General features: G+C 41.0%; 1 protein-coding gene across 4 annotated transcripts in view; it reads left to right on the forward strand.

Moving 5' to 3' along the window:
- Positions 1-5941, forward strand: part of LOC148014913 (uncharacterized) — a 30980-nt gene extending 25039 nt beyond the window's left edge. For 3 of the 4 annotated variants that reach the window (XM_087664903.1, XM_087664902.1, XM_087664899.1), the window contains one exon: positions 5672-5941. In XM_087664903.1, coding sequence (XP_087521029.1) covers positions 5672-5719 — 48 coding nt within the window. In that variant the 3' untranslated portion in view covers positions 5720-5941. Of the gene's footprint in view, positions 1-5451 lie in introns of all 4 variants that reach the window. The other variant, XM_087664901.1, reaches the window with a different exon arrangement.
- The last annotated feature ends 7178 nt before the right edge of the window (positions 5942-13119 follow it).

Below are 13119 nucleotides of genomic sequence, written 5' to 3' on the forward strand. Positions count from 1 at the left end.
TTGGCCAACTCCGCACGAGCCTCGGAAGAGAGTTTGGACTCATCTCTTACGGAGGGCCGGTCGATCTCCTATACAAGCTCCGCCAAATCATAGGACTCAAGGATGGCCAACATTATGACGCGCCAGGTGCGGTAGTTGTCGCCATCGAGCTTCTGATCTGCGGGAAGAGCCGGTAAGACAGGCACCTTCCGGTCCATAATCGTCTGGAACTCCAAGTCAATCTCTATAGACATCTTTACCTGTAATGCCTTCACAAACGCAAAAGCAGCCCCCTCTGACTGTGAAAACTCAGCCTGCTAAGGCTCTTCCGCGTCCTGAAACTTCTTCACCCGCTGGAGGCGATGAAAAAACAAAACCTGCACTTGAAAGCTGAAAACTCAAACTTCCTCCTCGTCAAACAGCAATAAACAGCAGCAAATCCACCACCTGGACTCCTTTCCTGCGCACCCACGCTCGCTTCTGCCTTGTTCCGAGGCGCAGCCCTCCTGCCTACCCTCAAACGCTGAAAACGCAAATTTGTGTCGCGATAGAAACTCCTCTTCAGGTTGGTTCTGCGCTCAATCAACCCTCTAACACTGCTCTGATACCATGTCAGAGTGCAGAGGTGCAGAAGCGTAGGACTGAGAGAGAGAGAACGCAGAGAGAGAAGAGAGAGAAAGAGACAGTGGAAGATGAAGATCTGCTGTATAAAGTGTGCTGAATACAAAGATATACAGATATATACACGGGCGCAGTGCGCTGGACTGCGTGTCTCCACCTCGACGATGCAACCTGCTGTTCACCTCGAAGTCCGCTGCAGTCTGCACTGTCTCCTGTCTGAAATTTGCGAACAGAGACGGAATCTGCGCGTGCCACCAGTCTGTAATCTGCAAGCAGAAAAGTGTAGGAGACTGCTGAAGTCCTCGGCTATTTATAGCCAGAAAACAAGGCGAAAAACAGGGCAGGTTGGCTGCATTAAATGCAGCCGACTGGACTGCAGGCAGTCGGACTGCCACGTGGCAGTCCGATTGTACAGTCCGACTGGATTGTGCAGTCCCAGTCAGGCACTGATCTCTAACACTGTCTTATCTACAGGTTGGCAAGAGAGCGGGCTTTATAGGCTCCATTCCCCTTCTTTGATGCAGGGTCCTCCGCGGCAGTCTATTGCTACACCCGTTCTCGCTTGTGCACCTTCTATTCCACAAGTTCCTTCCCATCCCCCACCTTCTCCTCAGGTGGTTCCCTCATACCTCCCATCCCTTTTAGCGGGGGACGATCTTGGTGATGCGGCTGTGGATTCCCTGGCCCCTAGTGTTTTAGAGGGGGATTCCCAGGATCGTGAGGAGCTCCTTCAACGGCAGTCTACATCGACGGACTTCATCGACATAGGCATTCCTCTTGCCACCCCAGGATCTATTTCCTCTTCGGCCTTCAGCCACATCCAGGATCTGAGAGGGGGTGTTAGCAGTCATGTTTGTCATGCCTTGTCATCTCCTGCCTGTGAGCCTCAATCTGAGTCAAACAAGGACATTAGGAGCTCTGACATGTCTGTCATGTGCTATGATGGGGGAGGCTAGTCACTCTCGACTGGCTGCCTTAGGATGTGTATTTCTTTTTGGCCTCTTTTAGTGGGCAGCCACTGGCTGCCCGGCCACTTTTTGGTCACTGTTGTGGGGCGCCCATTTTAGGGCATTTTTTGGCATTTTAGGGTTAGGGTTAGGGTTTGTCCTTTTGCCTATTTATAGGCAGCCCCCCTCCCCACTTGATCAATTGTCTTCTTGCAGATTCAGACACTCCTTCTCCCCCATGGTGGTGCTGCCATCATCATCAGCCTGATCTGGTCCCCTCACTGACGCTGTGGGCTGCGTGCAGGGACTGATCAGTCTCCCTCCGCCTTCCCGTTGTATTCAGCATTCATTTCAGTCAGTGCAGATTTCTCTTCCTTATTTTCTGCTTTCTCTCTCTCTCTCCCTCCGTGTTCATATTCCCTCTTCCGCAGCGCACTCTCACACACAAAATGTAATGGATGGAACAGGACAACCGAATACACAAGAACCCTCTGTAAATCATAAAAGTTGATTAAAAAACGACAATTGCTGCACAGAGAGAGAAAAAATAGATCAAACCACACTTAGGCACCAGGTTTACAGCCACCTGAAAACATTGTCACCCAACCCTGCATAGGAGCAAAAACAATAAACACAAATGTTGAATGACCAAAATACAGGCAAAGAGAGCATTAAATGCAGTCATGTTAGCAAATTAGTCGGCTCACTAGTGAGTCAGTGCATGTGTATTTGTGGGCTAGGCACAGCAAATTATTTTAGGCGTTATTTTTGTCATAGAAATAGGGAATGGCCGTTCCAGCCTATAGGAATGGCCTAACACCTTCTAGACCCTCAAAGGAGTTGAAATGGCCACGGAACGTTCCTTGCCGTTCCCATGCTCATTCTAGCCTATTCCCTACCATTCCCTCATCCCTTCCTTGCTTGGAATGGTTGTTCCAAGCTTGTTGGCCAAAATTTGATGTTTTTTTCCATTTTGTCTTCTTGCTTGTGTCACGACTCACACTCTTGCCACATGTTCATCTGTCTCCATTGTGTAATTTGCACGCATCTCTCTTCTCTCTCTCTCTCTCTCTCTCTCTCTCTCTCTCTCTCTCTCTCTCTAGTTGAAGACTCAAAGCATCAAGACAGACTAGTAGTAAGCCAACCACTAGTCTATGCAAGGTTCACATTCGATGCATCATCAACTCTTGCAAATCACAATTCAATTTCAGCCTTGACCTCAATTCCAAGGTGATCACACATTTGAAGGGAAAATGAGGCATTTGGGGCAATTTAGGGCAATTTGGAGCTATCAGGGTAATCAAGGCAATTTTGGGGCAATTTAGGGAAATTTGGAGCTATTGGGGTAATCAAGGCAATTTTGGGGTGTTTGGGCAATTTGGAGCATTGAGGGCTATTGGGACAATCAGATGGGCATTGGAGAACTGGGAATTTGTGGCATTTTTTATGCGTTGAGAGTAAATTGGGCCCATTTTGGGCATTCATGGCATATTTGGGGCATTTGGGGCATTTGGGGCAAGTTGGGGCACTTAAGACATGCTTATACCCCCATTCCCGTTCCTTGACCTTCATCGTTTCCCCTATTCCAAGGGATCCTATTCCTGTTCCCATTCCCTGTTCTAGGTAACTATGATTTTTGTGATTTCTGGCATTATTTTATGGCTGACCAGCATTTTATGATTATTTTATTTTGTTGGCCGACTTAATGCATTTTTGGCATTATTTTAAGCATATTTATTGGAGCTCCCTCCCCCTTAATGATAATTCATTTGCAATCTTCCAAAGCAGGTCCTATTGGAGACAAGGAGCCTACCAATGCCCACATAGTCAATGACTCAATGTTGTACACAATTGTCCCATGTTTGGTATATGGATTCCATTTACCAAGCATGTCTCCAAGTTCTCTCTTTGCAGTGTTCTTCTGTTTTCTCTTTCCTCTTGCATTGTGCAGTCTATTACAGCAGTCTTCTACGCTTCCATCGCCACACCCACTTTAGACATGGTATCAAACATTCGTATTAGGTCCTCGAGTGCTGTTTTCAGCTGTGGACAATCTACCCTCACACCTTCCTACTGCTGATCAGCCTTCTACTGTCTACTGCTGCCCAAGCAATCTGTCTCTAATCAAAATCCACCTAATTTCAGTCATCTAATGCCTGTGTTTTACAGTTGGCTGCATTTTGATTTTGTGCATTATTTTATTGTTGTACGCCTGCATTTAATGCTTGAACTGCCTGTATTTTTTATTCAGCTTTCTGCAGTTTTTCTGGTTCTGACCTTGTGCAGGCTGGGTGACAGAATTCTCAAGTCTTGTTGACTGTAATCTTTATCTTTTTGCTGTGTTTGATCAGATTTTGCCATCTTGTATCAGTCATGTTGTGATCAATTGTCTATCCACTATGTGTGAACTTGTGAACAATGCAGCCTATGCTGTGTTTAGCTGTACTCTCTCTCCATTTCTCTTCTTTTCTTTATCTTCACATCATATCCTCTCCAAATGGCACTTCCTTGTTGCCCTACTGATGATAAACTTCATGGCCCTGACTATCTCACATGGAGTATTGTCATGAAAGCCTAGTTTGTGGAAAAGTGATTATGGTACATGGTTTCAAGAGCTATTAAGCAGCCCCAATCTCCCTCCTATTCCAAATGATTGGGACTCTATCAGTGCCTATGTATTCTGCTCTTCTCTAATGTGTCTCTAAAGAGGTTCTACCAACGGTTACCTCCTACAAGAAGCTTCCACGGTATGGAAAAAGCTTAAAATGTTGTACAAGGCTCCCTTGACCATGTGTGCCATTACCCTCTAGGCACACTCTCACAATCCTTGGTCTATAGGGTGTGATCAATCCCCAATTTGCCCACGTACACAAAATCAAGCAATTTAATTAGAGGTAAACTTGCTACTTTTTGAACCCTAATGGTCTTTAGCTTCCACCAAATTGTGTTTCTTCGAAGATTACCCAATCTAAAAGTTGAGAGAATGCCTACGACTTCAACTGCAAAAAGAATACCCGTGTCATCCTACTATCAACGATGAGCATAAAATAGCTAGAAATTCTCACTACGGCCTAACCTTATTCTTCTAAGGCTTCCCTTTCAAGCTTAGAGGATGCTTGGCTCTTGGTTTGTAGTTCCAAGTTCCTCACCCTTTGCATCAGCCACTTTTGCAGATTCACTCTGCCTCTCTAGTGCTTCTAAAGGTTTATTCAAAGGATGGTGGTTTCTGGCATGCTTAATCAGTCTTCTTGGTGGCTGCTTTCTGGTGACCTTGGTGGCCCCATCTCTATGCTAGAGAGATGAGATCCAATGAATCAAATACACCACATAAAGAAAAAGTACCAAGCAAGTCTCATATGAATGCACAATGCAGGTTGATAATTTTCTGTTCAGCATCAGAATTGTGGCTCAGCACTGATACAGGCACTAAAGCTATATAATCAAGGATTACTCGTTGGAAACATTAATTTCCTAAAGCATTCTCAAGGTTCTATCTTCCATCCCTAGCTCAGATTTTGATTGACTAGATAATTGTCGGGCTTGTATCCTGATCCCCAAGGTTTTGAATCAATTCCTTTGGTGTAAATTTGACTTTTTCCAATGTATTTTCTAGGGCATATTATCAGACGAAGGGGCAATAAAAGCCTAACAAGATTTGGCGGTCCATTAAGTCTGCACGTAGCATATGCCATGTTACCCTACTCACAGTTCAGATATGAATAAATATACCATATCTACCTATTATGATCGGTCTGAGATGATCTCCAAGTGCAGAGTAGGATATTTTCACAATGTGCAGGCACACTATTCTTAAATATTTTTTATTTCATCTAATTTCATTCACTACACTGGATTTCAACTAATTCCATCAAGTCCCTTTCATTTCGTTGTTGGATAATCATAGGTTTACTACTAGGCATCAGTATATCAAAGGCATAATCTTCATCGTCCAGCTTCAGATCACAGGAAGGCTTCAACCATTGTTAGCTTCTGAAGAGGACCAAAGTGTCATTCTAATTGAGTAAAAATCTGTGATGTATTATGTAAGCCCGCAGGTGCACACAGTTACTTTCCTTGGAAAATCTCCATGTGTATAACTAACTTGCTGAAAACTGTGTGAAAAGGAAATGGGAAACAGCAGCGAAGGAAGTTTACCGGCTTTGGACTGCTGAATCATTGTCGGGGCGATGGCGATGGCCGTTCTGAGTGCTTAAGCCACGAGGGAAGACAGACAGATTTATAAGAGAGAGTTATATTTTCCATTTTTTCATTATTTTTCTATTTATACCTCCATTCAATAAGCTGATGACATGTCCTTTGAAGTCTATAATTACATATATGGTAGAAATTTTCAAACTTTTATTTATTAACATTACCATTTAATAAGGACATGTTCCCACCAACCTTGTCACTTGGAAATTTAACATTGTCCTTTTGATGTGTTGAAATATGTGTTAGCAGAGGCAAAAACATCTAGAAAATTTTGAAACATGTTTGCATGTGTGAGCCGGTTTCAAGTTTTCTTCAGCCATGGCTCAAAGTGATTGTAAACATGAAATCTGCTGCAACTTAAGATGCCATGGAAACATGTGAATTTGCAAACTAGTTCCCATTTTGGTTGCAAACCAAGCCCTAGTAAGAGCAGATCCTAAGCTACCAACATGTTCTTTGAAGTCTACTAGTCTTTCTCTCTCACGGGCATTGTCAAGTCAAGTTCTCACGAGTGTTTAAATCAAACTAATTAAAATGATTAATCATTATGTCACATGCAATTATGGGAGAACTGATGGTCAATCAATGGATGACACACACACACTCCCTTAATTAAGTCCTTTCCTTGAATGTATAGACAACATGATGGCAATAGTATAAGCATCTTCTAGCGATATGCTATCACATATGCATTTGCAAACCTTTTACCATTTCTCCATTATTCCTTAATACTTTCTTAATGTTGTAAAGAGTCTCATACAAAGCATGGAATCTCTCTATGATTTGAAGTATATCTCCTAAAATATAAACTCATTATCATTTGGCAAGGACTACCACCTATCTAGCATAATTCTCTGGTAAATGAGGGGTTGCATGGCATATAGTAAGGGTGAAATATAGTTTGAGGTTGTTGTATAGGTCATGATTATCTCATATCGAAGACCATGCATGCAAGAGTGGTAGTTGGATCAAGACTCATCTTCATGAATTTAAAGGAGCCTTTAGTATGACCACATTCTACTTGTAGATTATTGGCAACTTTATATGTGTGTGCGCGCACACATGCAAGGATGTGGACATCTGCATATGTTGATGTATGTTGTCGAAGCATGTTACTACACATGCTTTTGTATGGGTCAATGTATGTGTGTGCAATTGGCATGAATATTTAGACATGTTGCTTCATAGTACATGCGTGTGGAATGTGGGGAACTTAAACTCCTTCAGTGTGAACTTTTTCATGTGCTTCCATGAGAGAGAGAGAGAGAGAGAGAGAGAGAGAGAGAGAGAGAGAGAGAGAGAGAGAGAGAGAGAGAGAGAGAGAGAGAGAGTGTGTGTGTGTGTGTGTGTGTGTGTGTGTGTGTGTGTGTGTGTGTGTGTGTGTCTAGAAAGTTGTAGCAATAAGAGCTATTTATTTATTTATTTATATTTATATATATTCTAACATACATTGCAAGATAAGACTCGTTGCCAAGGGGTTCAAGCTTGGAGTATTTCATTACATAATTTTCATGTTGCGCATGTTTGAGGAAGTTTCAAAGAGTACACTACAAGACAAATATGAAGATGCTCTTCAATCCGTCATCTAAGCTAAATTGAATTCTCTTAAGCCCACTTCTCTTCACAAAGCTATTTCTTATGCCCATGATGAATAATAAAGGTTTGCTACCTTACATGTGGGTACTTGGAGACCATATCAACATCAATGGCATCCAAAATAGGCAAAGAGACAAGTACCAATTTTTCTCTAGCAATATATAAACTGGGGACCAACATTAATATGAAAAAGAAGGGGACTCCTGTGATCAAAATGAATAATAGCACAACCATCTAGAATTCAGGCTACAAAATAGAGCCATGTATTAATGCAAATAGTGGTCATCATCATATATATTACTTGCTTGAGACATACTACAGATAAAGAGTTTAGTAAACAATATACCTACAGGGTTGAAGTATCTGTGATGCTTATTTGCTCTACTGACAAATGCTTGGATCATACCACTTGAGTAGTATATGATTTTTGGGATATTGTGAGTGCTGAAAGTTCAAAGCTTGGACTGATTTGTTGCTGGTTATACCAGGGTATTGATTGGTTATTGTCTATAGGAAGGACATCTATCATCTTCACTTGACATACATCCAATATATGACCGGTTGGACATGTATCAACTCCTGCATAGAGTGGCAACTGAATGAGATGTTTTGGGGCTATTTTGAGGTTTGAATACTCTTGTTTTAATAGAGAAAATACTGTTGGTTATAGCAGTGGATTGGCTGTATTTGGTACTGCTACTTGCATACAGTACAAACATTGATGCTTGTACGGACATAGTTTGTGTTCGGGATATCTTGCCACTACCATACAATGTTTTGAATTGATTTGAGCTTGGTTTATGCTCAGTTGACTATGTTTTTTAATTGCTGGAATATAGTTTACATCAAGTAGGTTGTCAGGAAAACTGGTCCTGAACTACAGGAAGAATGTTCCTGAATTGCAAGAAGATTGTTCCTAAACTGCATGAAACTGTTCCTGAACTGCAAGAAGACTGTTTTTGAACTACAAGAAAATTGTTCCTAAACTGCAAAAAGTCTATTCCTAAACTACATGGAGTCAAGCACTTATAGATTGCATATAGCATTGAATACCTTAGTTGCAAATATGGCAAATGCTCAAGGCACTGACAATATCACTCAAATTGTGGGAGAGAAGCTTGATAACAAAAACTTTGCTCTATGGAAGTTTAAGATGCAAAACTTTTTTATTAGTAGAGGCTATTGGGATTTATGTATGGGGACTGAAGTTGAACTTGAATTGCCTGAATGGAATCCTACACAAGAACAACGGAGAGCTCACCGACGGTGGTCGAAAAGAGCTAGTAAAGTATTGCATTGGTTTTCGTTATGCATTTTTGATGCAATGGCTATGCAGATTACCAATTGCTATTCCCCGAAGGATGCTTGGGATGCACTCATGAAGAATTATGGTAATGTCACGCATGCAAGAAAGATACAGTTGAAGCAGCAGTTCAAAAATATGTCTAGGAATAGCAGGAGAATTCAAGCATACACAATTGAAATAAAGACCATAACTGACCAGTTGGCTACTATTGGATCTCATGTTTCAGAGGATGATATGATTGCAGTGACATTGAATGGGTTAGGTAAGGAGTATAAGGCATTTGATACGTCTATTTTTGTGAGAACAGAACCCCCTGATTGGGATGAGTTACTTGCATTGCTGCTATATGAAGAAGTAAAGCTTGGCTTAAATACAGGTTCAAGCACATCTCAGGGCAGAGACATTGTCTTTTACTCTTATCAGCGAGCTAGAGGTGGTAGAGCTTGTGGAGCTTTTCAGGGTCGAGGAGACACTCAAAACACATATGGACATCAATAGCAAAATGCTTGGCATAGCTCAAATATGCAAGGACAACGAGGATTTAGAGCCTTTAGAGGCAGGGAGAGATCACCTAGAGGCTTTCCTTAGGTTCTAACACTATGGTATCATAAGCAAAGACCAAGTACCATAGTGATCCCCATGTTCTATAGAAATGAGATCAAGAAATTGTTTCTTTGTATAGTATGTACAAAATTCCTTATAAATGTGTGTGAAAAGACCATAGTACATTTTGTAAAAAAGTTTGTTTGTATGCAACAATCTTGATTGGAAAGCAAAAGGCCTAATTGAATAGTAAGTCACATTTGTCACATTGAAGGACATTGCTTTCAGAAAAAGCAAAAGCCTAGTTGCATAGATAATCCATGCAAAATTTGCACAAGTTGATGTACTACGAGAACTGTTTGAACTCAACCAAGAATCACTTCATTCTAAAGGGATAAGGTTAAAGAAGGAACTCGCCATGAGTCAACAAACCCAAGAAACAAAAACTAAGTTGAACCTACACGACACCCCATAAGAACTGAGATGAAACTCAAGGAAAAACTTGCAAAAGAGAATTGACTTAGACCTCAAACTAGAATTGAATACATCACTTGAGGAGCAAAGGTGAACCTAGGTTAGTCAAGTTGTTGCAAGCGAAAACAAGGTTGAAAGGGATTAAACACTCAACTAAAGATTTAGAACTCTCAACCACAAGGGAAATCCAATACATACGAGGAAACAAAGACCATAGAATTTAAAGTGATTTTCCAACTAATGAGGGTAAACTAGGCGGCAATATTGCAATAGAGTTAAAGTGCCTAAATGCCTTAGCCAATATTTAGCCTACTAGGGTTAAGTATAAGAGGCTAAGTTGTAACTAGCCTAATATCTTTTTGCCATTTTACAACATAACATGTTTGAGGTCTCAACCTCCCACCATCTAAGAGCGTGAATACTCTTGGCCACCATAGCTTGGGGTGCATACCATGCTGCATCCTCTCATCATTTGATTTTCAGCCATTTATGGTAATATCCTTTCATGCCTAGCCACCTTGGCTATGGTTTCTTGGCATTTAGTCTATTTCTTTGTATTTTCAGTTTAATGGTCACCTATGGGAATTAGCTTCTTTACATTGGTATCAGAGCACATCTTTCATCCAATGGGAATGTCATTTTCATGGTGAATCTGGTTACAGTTTAGGCACAAAGTAACTAGAGGATAAGAATTAGTCACATGATTTGATTCAGTTAAAACCGTGAAGGTCTTTACAGTAAGCTGTGACTAAATTTGATAGTCTTGAAGAATGTCTAAAGAAATAATGGCAGATTCATAGTCATTTTGGTGGTTCGTGGTCAATTTGGGACCATTTTGAAGGATCATGGACTTAACTAAAGCCTAAATAGGGTTTAGAGAGGTTAAACCATGGTTACTTTTTTGGAGCAAGCTTCTCTTTTCTCTTTTCACGCTTCTTGCTCGGAAAACTACCATGGAGATCTCTTCTCATTTCTCTTTTCCATGATCATTTCTCTTCAAGCCACCTCTATTGGAGATGATTCTTAATACCATGGGCAACCTATGGACTACCTATTTGATGGTTCTTCATCAAGATTATCACCATGTGATGTAAGAGAAGCTTCTGGATAGTTTGCGCTAGTTTTCAGCATGTTGTTGACTCTTGAATCAGTTCACAACCTCATCATGAAGCTATGCCCTCTCTTTCATGATCAAATGCAGCCCTAACCTGAAGTACTAGTCATCTCTTACTTGATATTTCACTTTCCTTTAGCCATGAAGCTTCCTTCACAACCCTAGCTATAGCTAAAAATGGATAGCATGAAGATTTCAGCAATTTCTTGAAGTTTTAAGTCAATCTTGGTCTCTTTTAGCTTCAAGAAGTGGAAAGCAAGCCGAGGGGCGGACTCATATACTTTGGTGGGGTAAGGAGCAAAGGTCCATGGTGGCAAGCATCGCTGGGGCCCGGGGGTTCTAGTGATGCCAGAAGAGGAGCACCCAAGGGTCTATCCATCTGCTTGTGGAGAAGTCATAGCACTAGAGTGTCAACCTATAAAAGGGAGGGTGGGTGGAGAGGAAGAGAAAGGTATCTGTCTCCTAGTGATGTAGCGGAAATGAAGGGGAAAATCAGTAGATGATGCCGAACCCGTAACCTGTTTGTGCTTTCTCTAGTGAACAGGGTCTTTAGCTCCTTGAACTCCTATGCTCTTGATACCATGAAAAGGGAAATCAGTAGATGATGCTGAATCCACAACTTGTTTGTGCTTTCTCTAGTGAAGAGGGTCTTTAGCTCTTTGAGCTCTTGTGCTTTCTCTAGTGAATAGGGTCTTTAGCTGTTCGAGCTCATGTGCTCTAATACCATGTCAAAAATAACAGGTATGCTTTGATACCATGCCAAAAATAATAGGTATGCTCTCATATCATGTCAAAATAAGCGACAATGTAGAGAGACAGTAGGGTTTACGGGGAGTAATACAGTGTGTACGGCAAATATTGAGAGAGAAGAGAAACTTTGAAACAAGCAACAGACATTGGGCAAACATTGGAGCTTCCAAGCAAGATTAAAGCATTTTCCTCGTCTCAAATTGGGGAAAAATAGAATAGCCATCAATCTTCATCAAAATTTGCCTCACTGAGGCTTCAATTCATGGGGCTGTCTACAACCCCGGGAAGGTTTAATTGAATGTATTTCATAAAGATTGGGCTTACATTGAAGAATTTCTTCAAGATTGAAGGCATTTCCAGCCTCTTCTACTTGGCAATGTCTGAAAATTCTTAAAATCTTTGATTCTAACAAGAATTTACACTCCTCAAAGCTCAAAGGATCTTCCCCATCAAGCCATTGTAGACTCCTATCAAATCAATGGATTCTCTTGATTGCATTATTGGAGCAATCTTATTGATCAGGAGCTAAAATTATATGGGAGCATTCATAATGGATAAAGCTTTCTCGAAGATGGCCTTATGATCTTCAATCTTGGTCCATTGATAGTGGTTTATGTTGAATGTTGATTGGTTGGATTCATCTACTACTCTTCATCAACATTAAAGAGGTAATTCTATTGCTTTCAGCTTAATCTCTCTTTTTATCCAATTGTTGAACCAGTCCTATTGTTCATAAGAGAGATTGAGTGTAATAGAACCACTTAATTCCCATTGAAGGGCATGTAGAATTCAACCTAGGATTGATTATGATTGCTGGATGAATTTCTTTCATGCCCATTCAAATGTTGATGCTAAATTGATTGCATAAATGATATTCACTGCCTACTTAACTTGGATTTTTGTTGGATGATTGAACATTGATGCCATAGGACTAAAATAATGATGAAAATGGTAAGTAGGAATATTGTAAAAGCAGTGAATCACTGCAAGAGGGTAATGCCCTATTCATAGACCTTTCAATTCAGTCATTTCCCAATACCCACTTGCTTTTCATTGAAGAATTTAAAGGTTTTTTTCAATCACAATGCATAACATCCTTGTTTGATGAGCCATTAGAATGTACTTGCCATGTTGGTTCCCGCAAAGAAAAGCATATGCCAGGCGAGTCAGGAAGACAAAAGAGAGGTGACCCTCCCTTCCCAATTAAGACCCTGAAGGGGTGCACAACCTGGCTTGAGGTGGAACTTTGCACACCTCTCTTGTCTCGAAGCCCACATAGTTTTCAAATTTAAGTGTAGGTGCATTCCCCTTTATTAGAGTATGGAAGTACTACAACAGTGATCAGTCCTATTTAGGGTACCACAGGTGGTTGAAGGTTCTATTGGAACAAGATTGGAAGAGGTGCAAGGCATCTCCTATTTTCATTATACCTATAGGTATTGGACAGAGTTTCTATAGGTCATACAGTAGGTACATACCAATCTATAGGTTATCCTTGAGCCCTACAAGTGCCCCATAATCCTATTCTAGTTGCTACAGTGGTTTACAAGGGTTTCTTCCACTCAGGGTATTCCTAT

The sequence above is a fragment of the Lygodium microphyllum genome, chromosome 24 (assembly GCF_053477565.2).
Source record: "Lygodium microphyllum isolate KBCC chromosome 24, Lygodium_microphyllum_v1.1.10, whole genome shotgun sequence".
NCBI classification, from domain to species: Eukaryota; Viridiplantae; Streptophyta; class Polypodiopsida; order Schizaeales; family Lygodiaceae; genus Lygodium; species Lygodium microphyllum.